At 39.9% G+C, this 26,048-nt stretch overlaps 2 protein-coding genes and 1 pseudogene across 2 annotated transcripts; 2 read left to right on the top strand and 1 right to left on the bottom strand.

Moving 5' to 3' along the window:
* Positions 1–3,765: 3,765 nt before the first annotated feature.
* Positions 3,766–4,689, bottom strand: LOC105068421 (olfactory receptor 7D2-like). The gene is given in 3 exon segments (XM_010954285.2): positions 3,766–3,943; positions 3,945–3,993; positions 3,996–4,689. Coding segments are annotated over 3 exon segments (921 nt in total).
* Positions 4,690–15,854: 11,165 nt separating this feature from the next.
* LOC105068420 (olfactory receptor 7D4-like) lies at positions 15,855–16,796 on the top strand. Its single transcript, XM_074350006.1, has one exon. The coding sequence runs from the start codon at positions 15,858–15,860 to the stop codon at positions 16,794–16,796; it is 939 nt and encodes a 312-aa protein (XP_074206107.1). The 5' UTR covers positions 15,855–15,857.
* Positions 16,797–24,118: 7,322 nt separating this feature from the next.
* On the top strand, positions 24,119–24,456 carry LOC123616619 (large ribosomal subunit protein eL37 pseudogene; annotated as a pseudogene).
* The last annotated feature ends 1,592 nt before the right edge of the window (positions 24,457–26,048 follow it).

Here is a 26,048-nt window from a genome sequence, read left to right as displayed (position 1 = left end):
AGAGCTCTTAATTAAATATATGCTCCTATTGTTACTCTGTTTCTAAACACCTTTGCCCCTTGGGAGAGAGATCCATAGTAAAATGGAAACCGTGCTTGGCAATTATATTCCCACGTGGGAGATTTGGGGGCAGTCATGCTTTCCTTCACATTTGGAGCTCTCCTTTCCTTAGATAATGATGTCACAGTTCAGGATTGTCTCTGAAAAATATCCCATTAGACTCTGGACTAATGTTCTTTGCCAGTCAGAATACTTAAATAGCAATTGTATACAGCCTGCTAAGTCTCTAACAGTACCCTAAATCAAAGATTTGCCCTGTCAGATATGACTATAATAACACTGTGAATAAAACTTATTAACAAAACTATCAGTTAATACCACGCTGTTTATTATTATTCATTTAATGATAACCCTAACAGAAGGGTTATTATGTCTGTTTTAGGTATGAATAACAGTAGAGAAAATGACTAATTTACTACAGTCATATGCTGTAAATGGCAGAGTTGGGATTGGAGCAGATGCCTGACTTTAGAATAGATAGAAAATTGCTTTATAGTCCTTTGCATCCATTTTTTATAAGTTTAACCTATAAAGCATTTTCACTTACTTACTTGTAGTGATAATGTGTTCTAATTTTATTTTCTAATTTTTAAAATTTAAAATGCATGTTTTCTTTTAAAATCACATCAAAAAATAAAATACTTAGGAATAAACCTAACCAAGGAGGTGCAAGACTTATATGGCACCCAGTGAAGCCTGATTCCTGGATCTCTTTTCAAGAAAGGACTTGTCATTCGGTTTCAGCCTCCAGCTGTTACCACTTTTAGGATCTGCTTGAGCTTTTAAGGCCATGCTCTTCTTGGGGTTATAGGGCCTGGTCTTTTCTGCCCAATGTGGGACCCCTCCAGAGATCAGCCTGTGCACCAGAATACCTCACTGACTGCCAGGTTTTCTCAGATCTGCATAACCATCTGTTATGGACTTCATCCCTTTTGACATCCTAAGGAGATAGTATTCCAGTCTTCTGGTACCCTTTGGTACCCTAGTGCTTATCTTAGGGATCCTGTGCAAGCTGTAACCATTTGGGATTCTTTAGGAGATAAAAGAAGTTTTAGTATCCTTTTGGATGAAAGCAATTAACTGAAAAAAAAAAGGCTACAAATCTAATTCTCATGTTGTGTGAAGAGCTGTGGGGATTTGGGGGTGGTCTAGAGAAAAGATGCGACTTTGAGGGATCATCATACATGCTTTTACTGGGTGACACCTTGACAAGTTTGCATTTGAGGGAAGTTCTTCCTAGCAGGAGTCTGTCTAAAGGCTACAGGAGGGGTCTCCTGGAGAAGATGGGTTCAAAGAGGGGGTTTCTGTGTGTAGGTGCTATTGTACAACATCACAAGGTGGCCATTGGGTTAGAGAGCTCTGGAAGGGAAGGGCTGTAGCAGCTTGGGGCCTTAAAACTACAAGGCCCTTATCTTATCAATAGGTAATAGCTGTCCAGTGAGGTTTTTCAGGGTTTGCAAAGCAGGCAGGTCTAAGTGGCTTAAAATGTGATTGTTTGGACTGTTTTTTAAAGATATTTCTTTTCTGGTTTTGTTTGTTTTTGATAGAGGTACTGGGGATTGAACCTAGGACCTTGTGCATGCTAAGCATGTACTCTACCACTGAGCTATATTTGCCACCCACTCCCTACCCCTGACTATTTTTAAAAACTGAATGTTTGAAAATTTAAGTTTAGTACCGGCAGGCTTTTGCACTGAAGATTCGTAACCTACAATGAAGCTGTAAGCACCCTAGAGGCCAATACACAGGGGCCATCTTTGGCTCATTCATGTAACAAGAGCAAAACATTTGTGGGGAAGTGAAAGCGATGTTCCCTCTCTTTATTTCATGCACATTTCAGTGTCTTGGAGGCTAGGGCTCTTTGTAGGAGCACTGAGAAATCCAGGTAAATGTTATTTCCCCACAGTGGGGTACACAAGTGCTGTCCAATGGAACTTTATGTGATAATGAGAATGTTTTATATCTGCACTGTCCAGTATGGTACTAGGCACATGGGTCAGTGAACACTTGAAATGTGCTTAATAGTCACATTAGTGACTACCATGTTGGACCGCACAGAGATGGACTCTGAGGCAGCTCCAGAGATGGTGGGCAGCTGATTAGGAAGATCAGGGCCCTGGCCATGAACCCAGAACGAGGGAGAGAGGATAAGCCCCCCCCCCCCCACATGAACTGAACCAGCATTCCTAAGGGGTCTGGTTAGTGTGGTATCAGTGAGACCTCTAAAGGCTCTCAAGTGGACAGTGTCAGTCCTATTTTAAGTTACAGAGGACTCCAGGGCTGCTGTAGAAGGGATTGCAACTGCGAAGGGGCTCACCTCCTACTGAAAGAGTATTTCTAGCATGATAATGAATTAATTCTCCTCTTTTAGAATGTGGGCCATGGAGAGGTGAACATATGTGTGTCTTTGTGCATATATGCATACATATGTAAGTAGTAACATGAATCTGAATTAAGTTCTTAAGAAAGAATGATCACAAAGGAATGATAAAAGATCTCAGAATTTCTCTTAGCGCAGTAGTAAAAATCATCATACTAGATAAACCCTCAAATTTGATTTTCCAACCTTGGAATTTAAACAAGTTGTGTTGCTATCACAGTGACAGTGTATGTAACAGAACTAAAGCATTACTGATTTAATGAGACAAAATCTTATTTCTCTTTCATGAAAAGCAGCCACTTGGTCAGCTGCCTAGGGGAGTCCTCCATGTATTAGTCAGACTTCTAGACTATTTTGATTTTATAATATCTTCATCCCATAGTAGTCATATCAAGGGAAGAGTGAAAATGGAGAATAATGTACCAGCTCGTAAACTATTTAGCTAAGAAGTGATACATCATTTCCGCTCATATTTAATCAGCTAGATCAAAAACATATTGCCTCCTTTAATTTTAAGGGAGGGAAAACAATGCAATTCTCTTGGGTATACAGTAGGAAAGGATGACCAGAATATTGTCAATCAGCAGTAAAATCCATGCTAGAAATGCACGCAGTGTCAAATCCATATGGCAAACTGTGAAGCCTATTAGGGAGGAATATGTGTTCAGGGTCAGAGTTCTGGTTTTGAATGCGTTTTGTCACGTGGTCCCTCTGTAACTTTGGGGCAGTATTTGTTGTGTGTGTTTTGTCTTGTTAGCTCTTAGTGTCTCAATTTTCTCGTCTCTAAAATGGACACAGGAATCATTCTTATTGGGAAGATTACATAAGATAACAGAGAGCAGTTAGCATAGGCTTAAGATATAATAAGCAAACAACTCTATTTTCATACATCTTTTAATCATACTTTATCCAGTAAAAAAAAAAAACACTGTTGGTGATACACACGTAAACAACACAGATCCACAATCAAACATGTAGAAACAAATTAAGGTGAACAATCAGTAGTTTGAGCATGCTACGCCAATATTTGAGATAACAAAACTATAGTAAATTTCAAATGGAACTTCAGAACTCACCAGTATGGAAGTAAGAAAGAAGACCAAAGACATCCTTTTTGGACAGCAGATAGGGCAGAAAGGTCATCACAGAAATTACTAGGTTAGCCATTTAAACGTGTGTTAAAAACTAGGAGAGAGCAAAATGACAGGTCTTCCAGAATTGAGTGAGGAAAAACAAGATGGTTTGAGAATTGCAAGAGTAAGGAATTCAGAATAAAGTATTTTTTCCACTAGTAGCCACAAAACTTCATCATGGAGCCAGTGGGTCTATCGCAGGCAGGAGGTTGCTTGGCTGAGGAGTCTTCTAAGGGCCCCCTTCACATCCGTGTTCCTTAGACTGTAGACGAAGGGGTTCAGCATGGGGGTGACCACGGTGTACATCACTGAGGCCACTGAGACTTTCTGGGAGGAGTGAGTGACTGCAGAAGTGAAGTAGACCCCCACAAAATAAAGAAACAACTGAGAGGTGAGACCCGCAGGTTGTTTCTGCTTTCCCCCAGATGAGGTCATCTTCCTTATGGATAAAGCAATTCGTGAATAGGAGAAAAGGATCCCAGTGAGGGGGGAGACACCCAGCACCCCAGTCATGACATAGATCAGTGTGCTGTTCAGGAAGGTGTCAGAGCAGGCCAGCCGGAGAATCTGTGTCAGCTCACAGAAGAAATGTGGGATTTCTAGATCCCAACAGAAGGTCAGACGCATCATCAGAGAGATATGAAGGAGGGAGGTCGTGACACCAATGAACCAGGTGATAAAAACCAGCAGGGCACAGAGACGCAGGTTCATGATGACTGTGTAGTGCAGGGGGTGACAGATGGCCACAAAGCGGTCATAGGCCATTGCCGTCAGGAGCATAGTGTCCAGAATAGGAAAAAACATGGTAAAATATACCTGGGTGAGGCAGTGCATGTAGGAGATGGCTTTGTTCTCTGTGTGGATGCTCAGCAGCACCCTGGGGACTGTGGTGGTGCTGAAACAGATGTCCACCAAGGACAGATTGGAGAGGAAGAAATACATGGGGGTGTGGAGGTGGGAGTCAGAGATGATGGCCAGAATGATCAGGAGGTTCCCAAGCACAGTGACCAGGTACATCAATAGGAAGAGCCAAAATATGAGGGGCTTCAGTTCTGGGTTTTCAGAGAAACCAAGGAGGATGAACTCTAAAATGCCTGTTCGGTTTTCTGCTTCCATATAGCTGATATATCTATGAAGAAAGATACCAGAATAGGAATTAGCAGCAGATGGGCATCCTCCAAATACTGGGAGTGTCGGCCATGCCTTTCACTCTAGTTGTTTATGAAGTCAGTCTGTCTAAGAGTTGGGTCTCCTTTCACTCAAAAATAGAATCCCAAGAAATAGAGTGGCTTATCCCAGCCTCTCACCTTAGGTATCCATTTCGTGACTGCAAAACCAAAATGGAATCCTACAGAATGGAGTCTAGAATTCCCGACTGCTTATCTTAAGCGTCCGTTTTATAACAACCCTGTCAGATGGTTAAGGTGCTTCATAACAGGATAAATCGACATGGTAGATATAATGTTGCTTCCATGGGACTGAAATCCTGCTCCTTTGGGTTCCTGCCAAAGGTGCAGGACTTCCATCTAAAGACTAGGGAGGAGCAGACAAACCCAAATTGAAGGACATTCTACACGATTTCTGTCCTGTACCTGTCAAAAGTGTCAGTGCCATCAAGTTCAAAGAAAGTCTAGGAATTGTTCTGGATTAAAGGAGGCTAGAGAGACATGTCCACCAAATTTAATATGTGATCTCGATGCTCTTTTGCCATAGGTGGAATGATTAGGTTAATTGTCAAAATAAGCATGAGTTCTATAAAATTGGTAATGGTATATCAATGCAGATTTCATGATTTTGATACTGAAGATTTAGAGGTAAAGAGATCCCATATACGCTGTGTACCCTACTCTCAAGTAGTTCTAAAAATTTTCACACACACACACGCACACATGCACACAGACAAGGAAGAGATGAAAACGGATAAATAATAAAGTAAAGATGATAAAATGTTAACACTTGGGGGCTCCAGTAAGGGATGTACTTAGAAACTATTTATACTGTTCTTTCAACTTTTCTGTAAATCTGAGATGAGGGTAAAATTAAAAGTTAAAAAGAACTTCTGTACAATGCCCAGTAGTACAGGGTAGAGAAGAAGAAGAAAATCCATCCAGGAGATGTAGTCAGAGGAGTCCGACTTCACAGAACGCTGCAGCTGAGGTGACCACTCACGGATGTGGAGCCCACAGGCACTCGGCTGGAACCTCAGCCCGAGGAATTTAGTCTCTAGTGATCCTGGATGAACGACACCCCAGGTCCCAGGCAGAAGCAGACGCATCTGCTCTGGAAGGTGCTTTGATCCGAGGATCTTTGCCTCAGTACTCACAAGGGAGGTTTGTCTGCATTTCTTTCTTTTAACACCCTTTCCAGGTTTGCCCGTACACACTATTCTTCCCAAACTCCCAGTCGTATTAAGGACCACACTAGCCTTTCACTCTCAAAGCTACAACACTTTTGCCTTCTTAGGAGTCCTAAAAGTGCTAGGATTCGTACCCCAGCCCTGCCTGTGCAAGTACTACCCTTCCTGCTGGCATCCTCTGTGCCTTAGGTTCCTGTGATAATTCCTGTCTTTATCTCTCGGATGAAACATCACTTCCTCAAAGAAGCCTTCCCTCCCCATCCTCCCTGCCCACCCAGTCATTGCAGTCTCCCTAGTCCATGCCTTTATAGCCCTTCTCCCCTGTATTTTTCTTCACTGCACAAATCATAGTTATATTTTTGCATTTACTCATGGAATTGACTTATCCCCCTAACCACTGAATCATAAACCATACAAGATTAGATCACATTATAAAATTTACTTAGCTTTATATCCCAAAGATGCTTTGTTCTCAAAAGAGCACAGAAAGTTGAATGAAGGTTAAAACCAAAAATGATCATATATAACAGAAACTAGAAATCTACAAATTAATCTCACATTGACTGTAGACACAACAACTTGAAAAAGGAGTGATATGAAGTTATCTGTTTGATACAATAACATGCTCCATTATGAATTTAGTGACCATCTGAATAGTGCAAAAAAAATTACAGTTAGAAAGTCAGGTAACAGTATTCACATCAGTAGATCAATGCAGAAAACCATATTTTCAACATAAACTAAAATACATTTAATAGAATTGAGCAGTCATTGACAGAAAGGGAACAGAGTAAAATTTCAGTCACATAGAACAGAAGGATACTATCAAAAGGTGATACAGAGTAGCTGTTAAAACAAGATTCATCATTAAAAACTTAAAAACCAGCAAACAAACAAAAAAACAAAAGGGAAATTATGCCTGCTGTTATAACTGTTTAACATTGTTTCTAATAATTCAAAAGAAACTGTAAGACAAGCAATGTAAATGGGATGTAATAGTGGGAAATCAAAAACAGAATAGGTCACTATCAGCTGTGGATATGATTTCCTGCATCAAACACTTAAGAAGGGCAACTTAAATATAATTAGAAGTAGTCACTGTCATCAACTTTCTTATTTATGCAAGTAATCATTAGGAAAGATAAAAGAAAAAAAGATCTGTTCACAATTGCAATGATAACACAGGTACACCTGGCACAGAGTGGGCATTCAGTGCCTGTATGTGGAATCAAAGAGTGTGTACAACCTAGTAGAAACCAAGTGGTGATGGGCCAGGGAGGAGAAGCAGATGCTTTGCTGGAGCAGAGATTCCAGTTACAGCTTGCATGAGAATCACTTAGAGGGCTTGTTCAGACTGTTGGGTCTCCTCCCCTGAGTTCCTGACAGCATTATTGGGTGGGGCCGGAGAATCTGCATTTTCTGACAGGCTCCTGGGGATCCTGATGCTGCTGCCCCAGGAACCCCACTTCGAGAACTACTATAGTAGAAAATAACAAGGAAGGTATTAGCAGGTGGATAAGACACTCTTTAAGATTATGCTCCAGAGAGCGCCAATTTCTGCTGATGCTGAGAAAGCCACCAGTTTCCAGAATGAGGGTACTGGAGGTGACAGAAAATAGCTGTAATGGAATCTAAAAAGACATAGATAGCCAGGGATGTAAATTACAGAAATTTTTAAAAAATGTCATGCGTCATTATCAACTGCGTTACCACCTTCAGGGAACCACCACCTTTTCAACTCTCCTTTTTATACGTAATACTCACTAGGACAGTGTGACCCACTTGACTGGAATTACTTAAAGAAATATTTATGTAGCCTCTTTCCCCTCTGACTGTTGGATGCTGAAGACAGATTCTCCCAAGAAATCGTGGATATGGAACCCGTCACCCACTCATGTCTGTGAGAGGCACAGGTGTGGTCTCTTCCTGGTCAGGCATCACTGAGCTACAGGCGAGGAGGCTAGGGAAGTATTTACGGTTTCTCAAGCCCCACGGGGATGATTTCCCATCGCTCTTCATTAAATCAGTTGTTCTTCTGATGCTTGACTCTTCAAGTCACTCAGCTCCGCAGAGCAAGGGGCAGAACAGAACCATATGTGCTACTTCTGTCTCCAGAAGGTCTCTTTGGAGCCAGATGGGTCTCTCTCCCACCAAGGCCGTCTTCCTTCTTGGAGGAGCTTTCATCACTATTGCTTTGGCTTTGAGCAAAGAGGTTTCCCCTCAGGACTGGGTCTCTGATGCAAAGACCCATCTCCCTGTAGCCACAGTACTTAGGATCTCAAAGTAACACCGAAGAAAACAGAGACACATCTGTCTTCAGTGAATCCCTTGTGACTGGATAGTGACTGGGTAGGCTCCGTGGTGTTGAATATTTGTATGATTGTGAGTCCTGTTTGAAGAGAGGGGGCATCAGCTATGCTTTACTACACTACAGGGTCAAGTAATGAAGGCTGAACAATAGCCCTTGGATTTAGTGACATGGAAAACACTAGAAAGCAATTTTGGTAGAGTGATAGGGAGGGGTCTGTTTTCAGTGGGCTTGGGAGTGACATGCCAGTGAGGAAATTGACCTCAAAAGTATAAAACATTCTGCCAAGAACTTTGATTATGAAGAGAAAGAGAGAGAGTAGTCCCATAAGGTGTGTTTTTTCATTTTGGATGTGAGGAAATATTTAAATGGTGAAGGAAATGCTCCTGTTGATTGGAGGAAATGAAATTGGTACTGTATCATTTACCATAAAAACTGGAGTTCTGTGATACATTTCTAAGCTAATGACTCACTTATTTTATAAATTATTCTTTTTCTAAATTGAAGTATAGTTGATTTACAATGTTGTATTCATTTCTGGTGTACAGCATAGTGATACAGTTATACATGTAAATATTCTTTTTTATGTTCTTTTTTCTTAATTATAAGTAATCTGTCATCTTTAGTTGAGTACATTAGATCTAAAGCAATAAAATCAAAGAAATATGTGTTATTAACAGAGGTTAGTAAGTAAAAATAATTTCCTATCACCAAGTAAGACATCATTAAATGAATAGTTTTCTAACACACGTGTATCACTTGACAAACATACGTAATCTCAATGGTATAGTCCAACAGCCTTTGGAACTATAAATACAAGACTTAAAATATTATATAGGGAATGTCTTCATCCCTTTTAGTAAATAGTCTTAGCAGCAAATTCATTATGGCAAGATTCAAAAATGTCTATGCCAATTTGCAGATACTAATTAATATATATAATAGTAGGTAAACAACAAGTTCATACTGTATTCAATATCTTGTAATTTATGGTGAAAAGAGTATGAAAATGAATATATGCATGTTCATGTATGACTGAAACATTATGCTGTACACCCAAAATTCAGATAACATTGTAAACTGACTATAATTCAGTAAATATATATACTGAAAAAAGTCTATGCCAAATATTCATATTTTTAGGCTATGAATTGAACTCATTTCTTAATAAATTTGAAAAATCTTTTGAGACATCGAAAGTACATCTAAACATTAATTGGACAGGGTTTCTTATACTGCAGGATTCAGTTAAGAAAGGTATTAGCACTTTTTCAAATTTTGAATTATTTTCTGATATTATATGAAAGCTCTTTATTGTTCAGTGGCTTAACTGAAGATATTTCACATCTTAAACTCCTTTTAGGTTTTGTTAATGATTGTCAAACAAAATTTTCATAACTAAAAAAAAATTGTCATCGATCAAAAAATTTTTTCTTTATTTCGTGTGCAAGAATCTGTATCATTTTATGGCCCACCAAAGTTAGAAGCTCAGATCTGTTTAAAAAATGGTTTTAAAACTTCTGTTGGTTGTACACCCATGTTCGTAGCAGCATTATTCACAACAGCCAAAAGGTGGAAGGATCCCAAATATCCAACAACATATGAACGGGTAAACAAAATGTGGTGTGTACATATGATGGAGTATTATTCAGTCTTAGAAAGTCAGGAACTTCTGACACGTGCTACAACATGGATGAACCTTGAAGACATTACATTCAGTGAAATAAGGTGCTCACAAAAGGACAGATGTTGTATGATTCCTCTTGTATGAAGCTCCTAGGTTGGCAGAATTCATAGAAACACAAAGTAGAATGGTGGTTGCCAGGGGGCTGGAAGAGGGGGAATGGGGAGGTATTTAATGGATGTAGCATTTTAGTTGGGGAAGATGAAAGAGTTCTGAAGTTGGATGGTGGTGATGGTTGCACAGCCGTCTGAATGTTCCTAATGCCACAGACTGTGCACTAAAAATTGGTTAAAGTGGTAACTTTTATGTCACATGTACATCACAAATATACATGATACATGTATATTTTATTATGTATATATGTCTATTTTATTGCAATACAAAAGAAAAAGCAAGTTAAAAGCCCTGAACAGCCAGAGCCCTGATTTTTGACCACACCCATCTCACACTATTTTCCACATTGGCCACTATGCTTTCACAACACATGCCTGTGACTCCAGTATATTAAATCAGTTCCTGCCTCAGGGCCTTTGCACATGTGCTCTCCTCTCCCACAAGTGCCAGGTACGCTTTTTCCTTTAGCCTTTTGGTTGGTTGGCCTTTTCTCAACATTTCTATCTTAGCTCCAGATGTCACCTCCTCTGAGAAGCCCCCAGGCTTGCTCCAGGACAGAGGCCTATTTTTTTTAACCATATGCATCGTTATCTGTTTACCTGTTTATCCTTTGTCTCCTTGCATAACCTCACCCACAACTAGGAGGGAATGCCGTGAGGGCAGGATCCTCATGTCTTGTGTATCACACCATCGAATGTGGAAGGTGCTCAAAAAGGGTTTAGATGTCGAATGTTAAATGAACAAGGGGGCATCTGCCAGGCTGACTGCACAGCAGACCACAGGGTTCTGTAAAGGTCCTGACACCCCCATCACTCAGTTACTCCTGACCTCAGGCTCACTCTTTCCAGACACCAGGTCAGGGTACCTCATGCCTGTCTGGGCCTGGGCCATGGTGAAGATCATTGCCCTGTCACTCAGGTGACTCTTTGGAAAGCTTGCCCTCCCATCTCCCTCACCTCTCCACTGCTTTGATATTTGTTCCAAAGGATGATCCACAGGTGTCCCCAGGGATCTTAAGCAAGACTTGACCAAAGATATTTTTTAATCTTTAGACTTCTAAGGAAACTGGAGATAGAGTGAGATGTTCCCTAGGGAAGCTGAGTACCCTGGAGGCCACACCCAAGAGGAGAATTGCTTTAGGAAGAAAAGGGCTCAGTGAGGGCTGTGGGGTGGGGCTGGAGAACATGGGGATGGGGGAGGACAGATCCTACATGTGGCTCCAACTCTGCTCCCAGTGGACAGACAGGCGAAGCAGATCACTCCCCTGACCCTGGAGTGGGGAGCTCTCCAGAAACACACAGAGCAGCAGCTTATTTAGTGAGATGCAGGGGGGTTCAGCTCCCAATAATCCAATTGCACTCTTTCCCTCTGGTTCACCTGTCCCAGGTCGGGAGGAAATGCCCTTGTGCCACCAGGTATCAGTCTGGCCCTGAGTCCCGGGCTTAGCTCTTGGTCTCTGCCCCTCAGTCCTTATTTGTCTTCCACTGGGGGAAGCAGAGAGAATAGAGCCCAGATCTTCAGAAATTCCATTGTGATACCCTTGCATGCTCAGAAACTGCGGTGACGAAGAGGTAAGAAGGAGCCAGAGCTTTTCCTTGCGTGCTTTCCGGCACATAGGCAGGGATGAAGGGGAAAGAAAAGCCCACCAAAATCAAGTACACGTCCCTGGCTCTTGGCAGGGCTCTCCAAGCCCTGCTACACCCTGTGTTCTCTTCCCTCTAGCTCTAGGCGCTGCCCCTCGGTTCTGGGCCATCCCCTCATAACCCACTTGAATATTCCCCCCTCCCCATTTTTTTCTTCAAGGGGACATTTCTCCATCTACAGAGCCTCTCCCCTGTGCCTAACACATAGGTAGGTACTGCACAGAAAGAGGTAACTATAATGTATTGCTCTCCTGGGAGGATGCAAAAACCAGAAATGAATACATGTGTGCATTGGGGTTCAGTCCAGTTTCTATAAGGCACAGAGGAGGACCATGCTCATCACTGCCTGGGGATGCCAAGGAAGATTTCAGAACAGATTATGAAAGGTGGGGTAGGACTTGCCCAGGTGAGCGAGGACTCCCAGTAAGAGGGGCTGGTAAGTGCAAAGGTCCAGAGCTATGAAATTGCATAGAATGTTCCTAGAATTATAAGACACTGAGTATCTAATGTCAGAGCATTATTTTCCAATAGATAAAAATGTGACTCTCTTACAAATATGTAGTGAGCATATGTTGGAGACTTGTTTATTAATGAGGGAGCCAGGATAGTAAAGCTTGTTTGCAGAAATTTGAGGAACAGGGATTTCCAGTCAGGAAAGGAATGATGCAATTAGTTTTCCAAGTTGGATGCAAAAATAGAGAAAAATAAAACTATAGCCTTTGGGCTTATCTTTTCTACTAGATGTCCCTAGAGGGCAGTAAGCCATAAACTTTGGGGTAGTTGTTTCAGCTGAACAGAAACAGCTTGCATTCCACTGAACAAAAATCACTTGCAATTTCTTAATCTCCTGAGTGAGCAATAATGAAAGGACATGGAAGGACATGGAGGAAACTTAAAAATGCATATTGCTAAGCCAAAGAAGTCAGTCTTAAGATGTTACAAGATTCCAACCATATGACATTCTAGAAAAGGCAAAACTATAGAGACAGTAGAAGGATGAGTGGTCGGAGAGGGGAGAGATGAACAGGTGGAGCACAGGGGATTTTCAGAGCAGTCTGTATGATACTGTAATGGTACATAAGTGATATTATGCGTTTGGCAAAATTCAAACAGTACAACACCCAGAGTTAACTCTAACGTAAACTATGCACTTTAGTTAATATCAATAATGGTTCATTAATTATAAGAAGTGTATCACAGCATAGCAAAATGTTAAAAAGCAAAACTGGGGGCCAGCAGGGAGAGGGGAAATAAATGGGGACTCTACTTTCTGCTCAATTTTTCTAAACCTAAAACTGCTCTAAAAAATGAAGCCTATAAAAATAGCATCTAATTCTTCCTTTATTTTGGTTTTCATTGATTATATTTACAGAACTTGAGCGTTTTTAAAAGTTTTTATCCAGTGGTATTTAGCCCTTTATTTTTATTTTTCCTTTTTTTTTTTTTACTGTTTTTAAGTTTTCTAATATATTAAGTTACTGCACTTTTATATTTTCTTGCAAATTCTCCTTCTCTCAGACTTTAACTTGCCTTTTAATGTCATTTGGTATTATTGATAAACACATGATTTATTATATGTATTTTAAACTACTGATCAAATCCTTTGTGATTTCTTTCACTGCTCTTCGTCCTAGGAAGCTTGCACACTTCATGAAGTCATATAAACACATCATCTATTCATTTCTAACAGTTCTGACTTCAGTTTTGCCCGTTACTCTCTTTTTTATTAGGTATTTATTTTGAGGTATTTTTAAAAATGTTTTCTAGTTTTCTTTTTTTCCTTTTTTTTTTAAATTAAAGTATAGTCAGTTTACAATGTTGTATTAATTTGTGGTGTATCGTATAGTGATTCAGTTGTATTTTCATATTCTTTTTCATCATAGGCTATTACATGGTATTGAATACAGTTCCCTGTGCTATACAGTGGGACCTTGCTGTTTATCTGTTTTGTATACAGTAGTTAGTATCTGCAAATCCTGAACTCCTAATTTATCCCTCCACCTCTCCTCTTTCCATCCAGTAACCACAATTTTGTTTTCTGTGAGTCTGTTTCTGTTTTGTAAGTAAGTTCATTTGTGTCATTTTTTTAGATTCCACATATAAGTGATATCATATGGTATTTGTCTTTCTCTTTCTAGCTTACTTCACTTAGTGTGACAGTCTCCAGGCCCACCCATGTTGCTGCCCAGTTGTTTTTTATGGCTGAGTAGTATTCCATTTTGTATGTGTATACCACATCTTTCTCTGGTCATCTGCTGATGGACATTTAGGTTCCTTTCATGTCTTGGCTGTTGTACATAGTGCTGCTGTTGTTTTCTAGTTTTCTAAACACTATTTATCACACCATTTGTCTTTTATGGATTAACTTGTGATGCATCTATTTTACGAACTAAATTCTCATACTGGCTAATGCCTGTTTCTTGACTGTACAGTTTGTCCCATTGATATTTCTGTATTTATGTCTATCAGACTGTTTTAAAAGTTGCCTGTCCTCATTCATCACCTTTTACAAACTCTCTTAGATTTCCAACCAAGTTAATATTCATTAAATTTGACCAGTTAATACTCCTAATCGCTTTCCTTGAGTGGATGAATCATAAAGATCTTAATGAGAATTATTACCTCTGAGGAGTCAAAGGCAGCAACATTGCCACAACACTCAACACTGCAGGAAAGCAGAGCCTATGCTTCTTACCTTTCTAGACTTATTTCTAACCCCGTGCCTGGCATACAGTGGGCACTCAAATGATTGCAGAATAAATGAAAGATGAGGAGATGTAGAGAATCATTTAGGTGTCCACAAATAGGTGTCCAAAAAGAGAAATGATCTTCAGAGAGAGGAACTAAAACCATGTAAGTTATAAAAAGACGCATTTCAACTCAAAGGAGTGAAAGTTTTCTTAAATATATGTGAAATTGAGGACAACTATCTCTGAGTTTAGAAATTCCCTCCATGGCAGAGACCTAATGTTTAAACAGAAACTAAGGCTTATTATTATTTTTCTATGGAGTGAAATAAAAGGTAGAAGGCTCTCATTCTCTTTATGTTTGAAAGACTTCATGATAAATGGTCTGTTTGCTCTTAAAGGATTTTATGATAGGGAACTGCCTCTACTATACCCTGAAATTTTCTCCTGTCATTCATTCAACAAATATTTATAAAGCACCTATTATGTACCAAGTACTGTGCCAAATGCTTAAGTTTGAAATGAAAATGAACAGAAAATGTGCAGCCCTCTCAACCATTAGGAACTTAAAGAACTACAACACAAACAAGCAGGGCACAATTAGAATGTATGGTGGGGACTCTGATTTGGTCTTTGGGATTGGGGTGTATTATGCTACACTGATCATTTTGACACAGATAGAGTGATAAATTGGGAGAGTAATGGAGAAGCTACTATATAATAATGGAGATATTATCTATAAAGCCTTTGCATGGTATCCTTCTCTGGGTCAAATGGTCTGTTTCAAGATATTGTTATAAGGCAAGTGGCATCATAAAACATCATTAAATTCTGCAACACCCAATGACCCCTCTCTTCTCTCTACATTTCCCTGGGACTTGAAGAGATCACAACTGCAAGGTAGAAAGGAGATGTTGGCAAGGCTGGTTCTTTCTCAGGAATTATACAGCAAAGGAACAGCCATGAGTCAGGGAAGATGTAAGAGACCCCTGCATGGTGTGGGACATTCATTTTAAAGAGGTGTTCCAGTCAGTGGTCAATCAACAGTTTTATATTCATTTTTCAAAAAACAGGGCCTGAACACAAATTGACAGTGATGGAAGTGGGACAGTGGCTATCTTCGGATTTATTAGGTGTTATGTGATCAGGAGGAGCCCAAGGGAACAAAGAGGAGGGGGGACTGGAGATGTTCTACATCTTGACCTAGAGGGTAGTTACCTGGACACACAAATGGAAAATTCATTGAGTTGGACCTTTTGGATTTGTGCATTTCAGTCTATGTATTATATTTCAAAACAAATACAGAAAAAATACAAAATAGGTGTTCCAGGTAGCTGTGGTAGAAGCAGGGAAGGCAGGGTCAATGAAAGAAAATAGAACTCTTAGATAAAGCATGACTTCACGAGTGAATGAGTTTCACATGTATGGTACATTCCTATTTTGTCATTGTTTTAACATTCTTGCCTCTTTCCAGGCAATTTCCATAAGTTATATGGAAACAGGGAACCAAACAGCTGTTTCAAAATTCATCCTTCTGGGACTTTCGGAAGATGTGAACCTGCAGCCCCTCCTCTTTGGGCTGTTCCTGTACATGTACCTAGTGTGTGTTATAGGGAACCTGCTCATCATCCTGGCCATCATCGCAGACTCCCACCTCCACACCCCCATGTACTTCTTCCTCTCCAACCTGTCCTTCACGGACATCTGTTTCACCTCCACCACAGTCCTCAAGATGTTAGCGAACATCCAGACGCAGAGCAAAGCCATCACGTATGAAGGCTGCCTTACTCAGATGTATTTTTTCATGATCTTTGCAGGACTAGATAATCTGTTACTGACAGTGATGGCCTATGACCGGTTCGTGGCCATCTGTCATCCCCTACGCTACACAGTCATCATGAACCCTCGCCTTTGTGGTCTCCTGCTTCTGCTTTCTTGGTTAATCTGCTTGACATATTCTTTGTTGCAAAGTTTGATGGTTTTGAGGCTGTCCTTCTGCAAAGAGACAGAAATCCCTCACTTTTTCTGTGAACTTGCTCAGATTCTCAAGCTTGCTTGCTCTGACACCCTTGTCAATGACATCTTGCTGTATTTTGTAACTGGCCTGCTGGGTGTTATTCCCTTGACTGGGATCCTTCTTTCTTATTCTAGAATTATCTCCTCCATAATGGGCATTTCATCTACTGGGGGGAAGTATAAAGCCTTTTCCACCTGTGGGTCTCACCTCTCAGTTGTCTCCTTGTTCTATGGTGCAGGCCTTGGGGTCTACCTCACTTCTGGAACAGCCCATCCCTCCAGAAAGGGTTCAGTAGCCTCGGTGATGTACACGGTAGTCACCCCCATGCTGAACCCCTTCATCTACAGCCTGAGGAACAGGGACATGAAGGGGGCTCTGAGGAGACTTTGCACTAGAGGAACTTATTCTCAGTGAGATAATGGAAGTTAAGGGCAGGCAACAGAAATCCCAAGTGCTGATAAGTGGTACTTCTCAATATGTAATCTGAAGACACAGAAAAGAAACATTATTCTTAATATACTAGAAGAAAACATTCCTGAACCAAAGACAAACTTGAAGCAGCACACCAAAATGCTTACCATCCACCAAAGAAAAAGAATGGCCAACCAATAATTATACTTCTCTTGAAAATAAACTATTTCAAGGATATAGACTCCTATAAGCATCAAGGGAGGAGAAAGTAAGTCAAAGAATGTAGACGGGGAGAAGAGAAGACAAGAGTGACAACAAAAAAGTTTACACATTGGCTTATCTTTACCCCTCCAGTTATGTCCTAACGTCTAGCACCATACCTGCTGGACCATGCTTTTCCCTGATCTTAGTCTGAAAACTGTTATCTGGACTGTCTTATACCAACCTCCCTCACCCCATTAGATTTTACTTACTGAGTCTTGCTTTGGTGTTGGCCACTGACCTACACTGAGGGTTTTAAGAAACTTATTTAGGAAACTCATTGTAGTGTCTTCTGGTCTTTGTTGATCCATTTGATCTGAAATAAAGGTCCAAAGCAATCTACTTGCTGTATTCCTTGGCTGACCCATGCTTCCCCCGATCATCACATGCCTGGCTTCTTCTCTCATGTTAGACTCCAAATAAAAACTGTCAGCTCTTCAGAGAGCCCTACCCTATCCTGAAGAGTTCTGGTGGAGATTAAATGTTACATGCAAGGGAGCCCAGAACAGTGGCATGAGTACTCAATGATTGTTAGCTATCAGAAGATCCCTGAGGGCCGTCTGGGTCTGTGTTCACCATGTGAAGATGCAAAGAGATCTGTTATCAGTAGAACAGTTGGAAAAACTGGCTAGAGAAGGTTGATCAAGCTATGGGTTTAGGTAAGATTAAGTGAGTCCCCAGAGCTGACAAGGCAGTCATGTAGGAGAGGGGGGCCTATCCAAGGCTCAGCCCTCTGGACAGCCCCAGGAGCACCACATGCGGGAGGTCAGATCTGTAGAGTCCAGGAGAGAACTTCCCTGGATCTAAAGACTAAGGATTGGACCAGAAAATGTTCCCAAATGAAGACTCCCTACAACAGGAAACTGGGAGGACAAAGCATCCTTTATACTAGTCCAGATCCATGGGAAGATTCTCTTGAAATGAGAGCAAAAAATTAAAACCTATCTTGAGTTGACCTGAGGAATGCTGAACCCTCTTGGTGAATACCGCATTTGGAGGCAGGCAGATTCCAGTGTCTGAATCCTTTACTCTCTGTGTCTGAGGAGCCTTAGATTCTTTATTTGTACGTAATTTTGGGGGTGATTACAGAAAATTAGTGTTAAGTAATATACACATTTTCAAAAAGCAGTGAACATCGTATTTATGAACACAGCGTTTATTTGTGCCAAAAAGAGGTATACCTGGTATAACTGTTGGCAGGCTCCTGCACCCCTAATAGTTCTGCCCAGTTGCATTCTTCTCCAGCAGGTGTCTGAGGCTGAGATACAAACTGATTGCTACTGGGGGAAAAAAAATCACTTTATTCAGTGCACTGTCTTAGCTTCCAACCATTCTATGGAACCTCTGGCCCTGGTTACTTAAAGCATTGGAATAAGATGAAGCCAAGACAGGACTTAATTCCACTGAGCCTGGAACAGTATCTGATTGTGCCCCATCTCTCAATTAGTTCCAGATACGGAAATTATTACTCTATCCCAGGGTTTTTCAACCTGGGTACTGTTTAACATTTGGGGCCAGATAACTCTTGGGGGGGGGGGTGCTGTCCTGTGCGTTATAAGATGTTTAGTAGCATCTATGGCCTTATCCACTAGATTCTATTAACTTCTTCCACTCTCACATCCCATTCAAAAAAATAAAAAATGTCTCAACATTGCCAGATGTCCCTTAGGGACAAAATCACTCCTGAATATGAACCACTCATCTACTATGACTCAAAAAAAAACAAACAAAAAACAAAGGAAAATGCAAAAACGAAGGAGGGGAGGAGTGAGGGGAAGACCCTAGTCCAAAACAGAATGGACCTAAGATACCAGATACTAAGATAGAGATGAGAGAGTGAAAGAAACCTAATTACCCACCCACCCTCCAAAAAAAAAAAGTGCAGTTTGTTTTACATCAGTTATAAAGCTATTCCCTCTCACTTAGAATTCTTGCAACATAAACACTGGCCCTGTGGTGACTGTAAAATATAGGGACCGTTTCTTCCCTTTCCTGTATCCATGCCCCTCTGTAACTCTGAGTGCCCTTCAACCGTGGGCTCACTTGTGAGATTTCACTGGGCAGTGGGAGGCAAGCAAACACAACACATTCAGGGACTTGAAAAGCACCTGCACAGGGGAACTTGTGCTCTTCTGGGACCCTCTAGCATCATGTGTACAGGCCCCATCTAGAAGGAGACCAGGGTTTAGAGCAAATCACCGACTGGCAGCCAGTTGCAGACATGTGAGTAAGCCCGCTAAGCACAGCCCAAATTGTCAGCCAACAGAACTGTAAACTGTAAACAGTGGTTGTTTTAAACCACTGTGTTTTGGGTAGTTCATTAAGCAGCAAGTATAAACAGGCCCCCTTCATTCCATTTTAAGTAGGGCAGAAACATTACCTTTCTAGACTGCAAATCTCATCAGACGTCAATTAACATTAAAATTGAGGTGATTATATCAATGTGTTACATAATCTGTCCCATTGTTACCCCTCCAGCTTTATCTCCCACTTCAAAGAGTGTCCTGTTACATGTCAGAGAATGTGATACATACATGTTTCTGTGCCTTTGCACTCAGGATTGCCTTGCTTATTCAAATTTGATCCTGAACAGGATAAATAAGCCTTCTACACTTAGTTTGCATCACCTCTTCCATATGGCTTTCCTTGAAGTCCGAAAGTTCAGTATCCCTTCTGAGGGCTCTGTGAATGGATTAACTAGCCATACTAGCTATCTTACTGTTTATACCCTTCTCTCCTCCTAGACCTTTACTCCTTTAAGGACTATACCATGTCTTATTGTTTTCTTCCCAAAGCCTAATCCAGTGTAAGGCACTTAATTGACATTCACTGGTTCCCTAGAGAGGGAAAAAATCCTGAGTGGATTGGAGTTACCCAGACATTACACAAGACAGCTGGTTCCTACTGGAGAGGCCCCAAGAATTGAAAGCCATGGTGAGACATTAGAAATCCCCTCCAGGGAGATGTGTAAAGTATTATGTCTGTCCCAGGCACTGGCAGAAAAGTGCAATGAGATGCAAGAGTTCTAGGCCACTTACACGGAGATGGGAATTCAGTTTCTTTCTGCCCTTAATTGACACGGTGAAGGGAACGGGCATGGAGGAAGCAGTGGTGTTGGATTTCCAGGGCTCCTAATTAAAGAAAACAGTCCTATCTTACTCAATGCTGTAAGTGTTCTCCCCTTGGGCCTACCCTCCCCTCTAGGGTACTTCCTTCCGCCCCACCACAAATCTAGGCAAGAGCGAGTCAGTAATTGCTATTTCTTCACTAATGAGCTTAGGAAAACTTTTGACCTGCAGAACATTCAACACCTTCACTCACAGATGTCCTCACCGAGCCCCCAAAGACCTGCATGGAGCACTGCAAATGGAAAGGGTGCAGAGATTTCAGGGAGATAAATGGAAAGTGGAAGCCCCATGACCATGCACCCCTGCCATAAGGAAACATAAGCCCAGCTGATCCACCAGTAGAAGCCAGTGTGAAAGGCACTGCAGTTAAGAGGAGGTGAAATGAGGTTGCACAGAGAGTAAGCACTGGATAAATGGTCTCAGTTTCCAGCTGATAAAGTTGACTTATTTCACTGTGTTGTCTCAGTGTTTGGAAGACTAGCTAATCTATGTATTGAAGTACTCAAATCTGCCATCTTCTTTGGTAAGGTAGAGAAACTACTTTTTTTTTTTTTAAATTATCAGAAATATTAAGTCAGAAGAACTGTCAAAGGCCCAAGGCTGGAACTTGTCTTTAGGCAGGTTTATTTATTTATTTAGATTCTCAATGAGTAATTGGGTAGTTTGTTTTTAATCAGCTTTTATTCTGAATTCAGAAAAGTAACAGTGAGCTAAAGACAAATATAAAGGAACTCATGTAACTTAAACTGATGGGAAAGAAGGATTTTTCTTGGGTTCCTGTATAACAAAGGACTACAGTTAAAGAATTGCTAGTCTTAGCCCCTATTTAACAAGTCTCTAGAAGAACCCAAAGAAAACAGAGGAGACAAAAATACAGATTCAAGAGGATACTTCAGCCATTGACACAATAGCAACAGCAACCAGCAAACGCAGGCTAACTTCTAGCTAGAAAAACATAAAGCACATTAAAGGACTACTGTTGTTCACTTTACCCAACAAAAACTAAGATTTCAATAAAAAAAGAAATTGCAGGGCATATTAAAAGGCAGGAAAAAAAAAGTCTAATAAAACAAGAAAGCAAGCATCAGAACCAGACTTAGTTATGGCAGAGATTTTGGAATTACCAGACTAGGGATTTTAAATAAGTATGGTTAATATGGTAAGTGTTCTAATGGGAGAGGGGAACATGCAAGAACAAATGAGTAATGTAAGTGGAGTTGGAAACTCTTAAGAATCAAAAAGAAATGCTAAAAATCAAAAACACTCTAACAGAAATGAAGAATGCCATCAAAGGATGGGCTCAGTAGACTGGACATGGTTGAACAAAGAATCAGTGAGTTTGAAAATACATCAGTGAAACTTCCAAAACTGAAATGCAAAGAGGAAAAAAAAGAATAAAAGGACAAACAATACCAAGAACTGTGGGAAAATTTACTAAAAGTGTAACATACATGTAATGGGAATACCAGGAGAATGAGAAAGGAAGAGAATATTTGAAGTAAAATTGATGAGAATTTTCCAAAATTAATGATAAAGACACCAAACCACAGATCCAGGAAACTAAGAGATCATCAAACAGGATCAATACTAAAACAAAACCTACATCGAGGCACATTATATTCAAACTGCAGGAAAATAAACATACAATAAATCTAGACTTCACTAATAAAAACAAGGTTCTTGTACCTAGATATTTAAAAACCTCATTAATTCCTGAGTGAAAGGAAAATAAAAACAAATTACAGAATTTTGAAGAAATAATAATAAAACTACTTATTAGAATCTATGGAATGCATTCAAAGCAGCAGTTAGAGAAAAATCCACTGCACAAAACATCCGTCAATAAAATGAAAGATTAAGAATAAATTACTAGTTAAGGAAAAAAAATCTTAGAAAAAGAAAAATAAAAGAAAGCATAAGGAAGAAGTGTAGATAGAAGCAGAAATTAATAAGGAAAACAGAAAAGTACTAAACCTACTTAGTCAAAATTCCTTTAAAAAAAAAAATCACTAGCTCATTCGATCCAGGAAAAAAGAAAGCAAATATACAAAAAATAAGAAGTGATAATCACTTAAATCAAAATGTTTTCACATGACCACTTTCCTGACCTCTATGCTAGATGAACAATTTCCTAGGAAAATATAGATTATCAATGTTGATTTCATTCAGATTGGAAGGCTTGAAACAGACCAATTTCCATGAAAGAAATAAAGTTCCTAAGGAAACATACCATTCAACCCAGATGATTTCACAAGTTCTACCAAATCTTCCAAAACTATGTAGCCCTAATCCTGTACAAATTGTTACAGAGCGCTGAAAAGGAAGGAAAAATTCCTAATTCCTCTTTTGAAGCAACCATAATACTGCTACTCAAACCAGACAGTACTAAGAAACCATAGACAAACTATCATGAAAACCAATGTGCACGGAAGGTGGGCAGAATAGCTCAAGTTGTAGAGCACATGCTTAGCATGCACAAGGTCCTAGGTTTAATCCCCAGCACCTCCTCTAAAAGTAAATAAATAAACCTAATTACTGCCCCCCCCCAAAAAAAGCCAATGCAAAATTCTAAACAAAATACTAGTAAACAGAATCCAATAGCACATAAAGAAAATAATACACAATGGCCAATAAAATTCATTCTAGGAATGCAAGATTCATTGAGCATCAAGGAATTTATTATATGTATTTATCATATACTACATTAATAAATCAGAAGGGGAAAAATCATGTTCCTCCTCATAGATAATTCAGAGAAACTTTGACAAAATTCAATACCCATTCGTGATAAAATATTCAAGAACACAGAATACCTTTTCAATATGATAAAATACACAGTTGACCCTTAAACATGATTTAATTGTGCAAGTCCACTTATACATGAACTTATTTTAATAAATACCTACTGCAGTACTACACAGTCCACATCCAAGTTGAATTCTCAGGTGTGGAATCCTGAATACAGAGGTCAAGTTATACGTTGATTTTCAACTGTGCTGAGGGTCAGTGTCCCTAACTCCAATGTTGTTCAAGGGTCACTGTATACCTTAGTTCCCAAAGACATTTATCTCAACTAATGGAAAAACAATAGAGGGCATTACCCTGAGAACAAGGCAAGAACGGCTTCTATCATTGCACTAGAGGTATTAACCAATGCAGTTAGACAAGCAAAAACAATTAGAGGCAAAAGAACCAATAAGTAAGGAAAGCTTACTCAATTTGCAGATGATACAGTAGTATGCCTGGAAAACCCCAGAAAATAAATAATAAACTAAAAGATAATTCAGTAGAGTACTAAGTTATAAAATTAAGACACAAAGTTAGTAGCTTTCATCTACAGAAAATGGGAAAAGAAGATATATGATAGAGAAAATCTCATTTACAATTTAAGACTAAATACTTAGGGGAAACTTAACAAGAATGTAGAAAACTTGTACAAAAAAAATCCTTAAGCATCCCTGACAAAAGACTAAAGACTAAATAAACTTGAACAAATGGAAAGACATTCCCTGCTCTTAGATAAGATGACTGACTGTTATAGAGATGTTAGTTCTCCCCGAGTTAACTTACATATTCAAGACAATGCCAATAAAAATAGCAACAAGCTAATTTTATGAAATTGGGACAAGGTGACAGAAAAGTGTGTGTGTGTGTGTATATATATGTCACACTCTCCCCATCCCCAACACACACACAAGAATACCTAGGAAAACATTGAGAAAGAAAACCCATGAGGGGGAACTAGACGTTGAAACTTATTATGAAGCCTCATTCGTAATTTAAACACTGTGGTGTGGTGTGTGAAGAAACAGACCAGTAGAATAGAATACAGTCCAAAATTAGAAAAAATACATACAGAATTCAATATAGACAAAGGTGACATCTCAAACTCCTTGGGTAAGGACATATTTTTAAAATAAATGATGCCAGGTCAATATGGAAGAACTAAAACTTAACCCTGCTCTTTGGTCTTGGCCGCAGAAGAAAGATGAGGGAGGGGCGTCATCATTTGGAAAGTGTCAGAGTAAGACACACATGTTGTACCGCTGCTGCGGCTCTAAGGCCTGTACCACCTTCAGAAGCCGACCTGCGGCAAATGTGGCCTCCCTGCTGAGTGAAAGAGGTGTAACTGGAGTGCTAAAGCTAAAAGGTGAACTACCACCGGGACCAGTCGAGTGAGGCACCTAAAAATCGTATACCGCAGATTCAGGCACAGATTCCGTGAAGGAACACCACCTAAATCTAAGAGGGCAGCTGTGGCAGCATCTAGTTAATCTTAAGGATTTCAAAGATTAGTCACGCAATAAATGTTACAGTTTAAAAACAAAAAAACCTTAATCCTATTGGACATAATAACAAAAAAATCAATTCAGGTGTAGATCTAAATGTGTACACGGAAACAATAAAATCTGCAGAAGAAAATGTGGAATGTCTTGCCTTCAGGGTAGGTAAATACTTCCTACACAAGAACAGTAGAATGATGTACATAAAGATTAGATGACACTGAAATTAAGAACTCATTTCTTCAGAAGGCATCAATTAAAACATTGAAGAGCCAAGCCATAGGGTGGGAAAAAATTATCCAACCACAGCACTCACACCTGGAATATGTAAATCAGTAAGAAAAAGGCAACTTTAATAATCATCTGATCCAACTCCATAAAATAGCCTGTTGGAAAACAAATTTCTACAACCACCTTGGAAAACTGGCATTACCTATGAAAAATGAACATATGTATCCCATATAACCCAGGGACTTCAGTCCAGGGTACACACCCGAAAGAATTACATGCACTTATGCACTATCAATAATATAAAAATATGCTCATAGCAGCATTATTTACAATAGTCCCAAACTGGAGAGTCAAATGTTCATCAACACCGCTTAAATAAACTGTGGGAATAGTCAAACAATAGAACACAATTAAACGTATTACTATTTGAGATACTCAAAACTATGGATCAGTTTCACAAAAATATTGGGCAAATTCAGACAGACGAAAAAGAACAATACACTGTATGGATCCTTTGGTATAGGGTTCAGAAACAAAAACCCAGGCCATGTTGTCAGAGTCAGAATGTTGGTCACCTGTGGGGAGTAAGGAAGGGTTTGTCATTTGGCTGAGGCAAGAAGGGGGTATCAGGAACTCTGGTAATACTTTTTTTCCTTGCCTGATTACATGGATATGTTCATGTGACAATTTAGCTATACACATATGAATTGAGCATTTTTCTGCATTCCAGTAAAACCTGTTTTAAATAAAACGACACATACCCAAGGTATCATCACACAAACACTGTAGAAATGACTTTGCCATTATGATAAACTCAACGTGCACAATCTTACAAGCCAGCAATTTCACACCTGGAATAACTCACCAGTGCTTCGCAAGGCCTGCACACAATTTCTTAAAGCAGAATTGTTCATGACTGGGGAAAACGGAAATAGTCCAGCAACTAACTGTACATCAGCAATAGTTAAATGAATTGTGGGATAATAATACAAAGAATTACTCTCTGGAAGTGAAAATGAAACTATGGCTGTATTCAAGGTGACTTTCAAAACACCCTACTACTAATAACCTGGCCAACACTATATTTAACTTGAATTCTGCAACGGCCTTCTAAAAGGTTTGTTTGTATCTTGTCCCTCTACTTAGCCTGTCGACCCAGAAGTCACTGTGATCCTTTACAAACAGAAATTGAAGTTGTCATCCCTCTATCCAAAACCCTCCACTGACTTTCCACTACATTGAGAATGAAAGGCAGAGTCCTTCCAGTTAACCCACAAGATGCCCATGTGAACAGGACCCCAACCTAGCTCTGACCTCATCACCTTCTGTGACTCCCAAGCTTGCTCCACTCC

The sequence above is a fragment of the Camelus bactrianus genome, chromosome 22 (assembly GCF_048773025.1).
Source record: "Camelus bactrianus isolate YW-2024 breed Bactrian camel chromosome 22, ASM4877302v1, whole genome shotgun sequence".
NCBI classification, from domain to species: domain Eukaryota; kingdom Metazoa; phylum Chordata; class Mammalia; order Artiodactyla; family Camelidae; genus Camelus; species Camelus bactrianus.
Note: the sequence above shows the minus strand (reverse complement) of the source record. Positions and strands in the feature narration are given on the sequence as shown.

Coding starts and splice junctions, on each gene's coding strand:
- LOC105068420 (XM_074350006.1), top strand. CDS start 15,858: ATGGAAACAGGGAACCAAACAGCTGTTTCAAAATTCATCCTTCTGGGA.